Source organism: Sinocyclocheilus rhinocerous, unplaced genomic scaffold, assembly GCF_001515625.1.
Source record: "Sinocyclocheilus rhinocerous isolate Xijiao unplaced genomic scaffold, SAMN03320098_v1.1 scaffold1213, whole genome shotgun sequence".
Classification (NCBI taxonomy): domain Eukaryota; kingdom Metazoa; phylum Chordata; class Actinopteri; order Cypriniformes; family Cyprinidae; genus Sinocyclocheilus; species Sinocyclocheilus rhinocerous.
This window is the reverse complement of record NW_015625600.1, coordinates 506,473-510,540: the sequence shown is the minus strand read 5'-3', so window position 1 is coordinate 510,540 and position 4,068 is coordinate 506,473. Positions and strand designations below refer to the sequence as shown.

The 4,068-nt window shown below is 39.4% G+C and overlaps 1 protein-coding gene across 2 annotated transcripts; it reads left to right on the top strand.

The window, feature by feature from the left end:
• The first annotated feature begins 334 nt into the window (after positions 1 to 334).
• LOC107758431 (endonuclease G, mitochondrial-like) lies at positions 335 to 2,224 on the top strand. Of its 2 annotated transcripts, none has more exons than XM_016576156.1 (2): positions 335 to 359; positions 472 to 2,224. In XM_016576156.1, exon 2 carries the CDS (start codon positions 678 to 680, stop codon positions 1,671 to 1,673), a length of 996 nt encoding a protein of 331 aa, XP_016431642.1. In that variant the 5' UTR covers positions 335 to 359; positions 472 to 677; the 3' UTR covers positions 1,674 to 2,224. The 2 variants fall into 2 exon arrangements, with proteins under 2 accessions (XP_016431642.1, XP_016431650.1); XM_016576164.1 differs by having other exon boundaries at positions 338 to 382.
• The last annotated feature ends 1,844 nt before the right edge of the window (positions 2,225 to 4,068 follow it).

Sequence of the window (4,068 nt, the reverse complement as noted above, 5' to 3'; positions counted from 1 at the left end):
GAAACTACAAGAATATGAAAAATAACCCTGCACTACTTGTGGAACTTTAATGAATTTTATAAATATATCTAAAATATATACAAATTAATTTATTGTCATTTTATAATCATTTATCATTCAATTCACATTTTTATATACGGTTTGTTTCCACCTGCCTTGTGACTTGGTAAATTTGCACCATTTGTCACAGCTGTCAAAAATACATAGTATGGTCATATTGGTCTTTAAAAAAACTCTTGAAGTTAGTTTGTTTGAAGTGTAATTTTTTTTATGTATATATAATTTTTCACCTGTGTGTGTTTGTTGTAGAACAAAATGAGGTAAATTCAGAGCCGCGGAAGTTCCTGTTTTCCTGACAGGTCACAGCAAACTCTTGATTTCAGTAAATATTTCTGTTTCGGTTTAATGAGTTAGAATAAGTATTGAATTAAGGAGAATTTTGACATTTCTTTCAAACATTATTTTATCCAGGAAGAAGAGAATATCCTTTATTGAAGGTCTTGAAGAAGAAATATAACCAGATTGAGTCAAGAGTGATTTTGTTCCTTTACATCGCTCTGTTGCCTCAAGAAAATATTACAGGAGTTAAAGAGAACACAATTAGTCCAGAGGTATTCAGGGTTGGGTGATCACACAGCATCAAAGATAAAAAAACAACCGACTACACACAGACAAAAATGTATGGCAATGATCCGGAATCTAAACAGCCAGATGGAGAATCTAAATGCTATCCTTTCAGATCACCATCAAAACTCAAAGAATCATGCACCTACATACGCATCCCATTCTCTCTAATGTCTGGCAATGAATCAGAATCTAAAGAAGAAAATGAAAGGGTCAGCTCTCCCTACAAATTTATCGATGGATTTCCTTCAGGTTGTACTGACCTAAGGAAAAGAAAATCGTATGTCCTGTCATACAACAATGAAACGAAGAATGCTGAATGGGTGTATGAGATACTGAACAAAAGTATTATAACTAAAAGTAACCAAACTGCTGAAAATGATCAAATCAGTTCAAAATACATGAACTTTGGAGAGACATTATCTAACAAGGACTATGAACAAGGTCATCTCGCTGCGGCTGCCAATCACAGATGGTCTCAGGAAGCCTATCATGACACGTACTTGATGAGCAACATTGTACCTCAGCCTCAGGCCCTAAACAAAAGCCCCTGGAAAAGGTTTGAGAATTATTGTCGATATACTGCTGCAAAAGCCTCTGTCCGCAATGTCCATGTGTACTCTGGACCACTTTACCTGAGAGAAAAAGAGAAGGGTGAGTATGCTCCTGTGACTGACACTAGTAAAATGACATGGTTGGATGGGAAAGCAGTGCCAACTCACTTATTTAAGGTGATTACTGTAGAGAATAACAATGGGACAGTAAAACACCCAGACGTCTTTGTGATGCCCGAACTGTATATTGATGAGGAGGATGGACATTTACGAAATGACATAGGAGACAATATAGTCTATCTAAAAAACAAGTACAGAATGGATAGTGAGTTATTTCAGAGCCTCTCTGGGCTGCAATTCCTCAAAAGCTGTCCTAATGAGGAAATGATGGTCAGTATAAAGACAATTAACTGGAAGGGAGAAAATAAATTAGGAGAGATATGTAGTGTTCAAACGGAAGTGAGACTAAGTTACCCACCTCTTAAGTTGATTTAGTTCTGTGGAAACCAGTTGCCTTATACCAGGGGTGTTCAACAATTTCATCCTTTGGGAGGCTTGTAGCTTTTCTCTACCTGTTTGCTTATAAAAAGTTGTATAAACATCCGTAAAAAAAAAAAAGTAAACATTATAAGCTTGTCAGTCACTGCGATCAACCAGTATTACACACTCTCAGAAAAAATAAAAAAAAGCTGGGGTGTTAACTTTTCAAAGGGTACACTTTTGGAGCCAAAGGGTGTATATTGGTTCCTTATAGGCACAAAATCTGACATTTTGAAAAGGTACCGCCCCAGTGACTTTTTTTATTTTTATTTTTTTCTGAGAGTGCAGTTAGCTAGATAATAGCAAAAACTATAGACTCAAGAAATGTGTCATTATATGACAGTCAACAAAAGACTAAGCCGCTTCGGTTTGCAGAGCATGACCATGCAATTCTAAATGTTTAACAGGCTGATGATTATTAACTACAGTACAGATAATTAATTCTCACAACTTATTCCTTTGTTTGAATAAATCACACTGAAGGATGTAAGGGTTTAACAACACATGTGTTCCTTTCATAGTTCAAACTGTCCTCTACAGAAAGAGTAGAAAAAACCTCTAGCGCTTTACCCACCAAACGACATTGCAACAAAAGAGCCCAAAGCTCTTTCGGCCAATGAAGGGATGTTGCAATGCGCTCGAAAGCACTAAAATAGGAGTCTATCTCTGTCTCACGAAAAAGTGGCACCAACGCAATATGTTTACTCACATCAAATGAGCCGGTTGCTACAGATGGAGCAGAGGGAACAGTGGGAGTAGAAGAAACAACAGGAGCAGGGATAACAGTGGCAGCGGTAGTAACTCGAGGGAGATCTGGTTGCGCAGCTGAACCTCCCACAATTCTCATTGCATCGAGCTCCAGCTGTCGCATTTTGATCTGTTTCTCCGCCTCAATCTCAAGTCTACGAATTTGCAATCGCAAATCCATTTCCTCCTGCCGAATCTGCACCTTCTCTTGCGCTTCCGTCTGCAAACGAGCCAAACGGACTTTCAGTCTCGCTCCCTCTTTTGAGCCTGTAGACATAGGAGAGAATGGTTCAAATTGAGGCAACCTCGCCCTAACATCGGCGTCCACCTCCGCCGCAGGCATCAGTTCTTCCTCACTCTCATTCTCACTCCTAGCAATTGCTCCCATAACACTGCCCACTGCTATATCCACCTTTTCCGACAAACCGAGCACATTCATTTCCACTAGTCGATTATACACAACAGATTTAATCTCTCCCTTACGAGACTGTTTACCTACTGCAATCTGAAAATGACTTGCTATTGCCAACAAATCATCCTTCTTACAACTATCTAATTGTTCTAACGAAGGATTTTCTAAAAACGTCTGCAAATCCAAACTAGCCATACTTACGATACTGCTCACCACACATATAACTCTCAACACACACCAGTGAAAAGTATGCCACGAATGCGACGAATTGGCCTACATTATTCCAGGATCATCAAACTCAGAACAATTTATTCTGATCTCGGACGAGCCCCCATTTATGTTACGACCCTCCTTTGGTTGTTAGGCGTCTAGGGACTAAGAAGGGGAACATTAGACCAGTTTTGACCAGTACCAGTTTAAGACATAACTTACCTACCCCTTTACCTCCTTCCAGTTTTAACACATCTTTGAAACAGCTTTATAAGGCTCTCAAATATCACAGATCAGGAGGTTCGGGCCAGCCAAGTAGGCAAGCTATTTTACATGGCAATCAAAGCACACCACACACTAAACCAAACAAACAAAACACACAAAAAGAATATCACAGCCCAAGTTCACCAAGCCGGCTCTCGCGTACACTGGCGTTTCCCTTATATAGCACAGGTGGATGTCAATCAGCGAGCGCGATGGAAGAACAACCCCCTCCCATCATCAGACCCAATCAGCTCATCCCGAATGATTGACAAGTGAGCCGACCAATCCGCACGTCACCTGAAAAAGTGAAAGTAAAAGGGATAGACAGAACGCGACAGGGGGAAAAAAACTCAAGCAGAAGAACACAAAAACAAGAAAATACTCAAACGACAAGTCAGCATCACATAGGGACGTAACATTTAGCAAATGTGGGCTTGCATTCTGTTCATTTGCTTAGTTGCACTAACATAGTGTTACTGTTCACAGAAGGACTAAACTAAGCTTCTTGTGCTTAGAAGCTCTAACTTAATTTCATGAGCATAGAAGTCCTATCAGATTAAAATCTGTCTTTCTGCATTGGAAAAAAAACATTTAATTTCACTTCTTGGAGATAACGTTCATGTGGGCAAGCTTTACTCTTAACATTGCAAAAACCAATTGTCTGTAACAGAGAAAGAAAGTTTTCAGCATCTGTGGGTTTGCATTCTCTTCATTTGC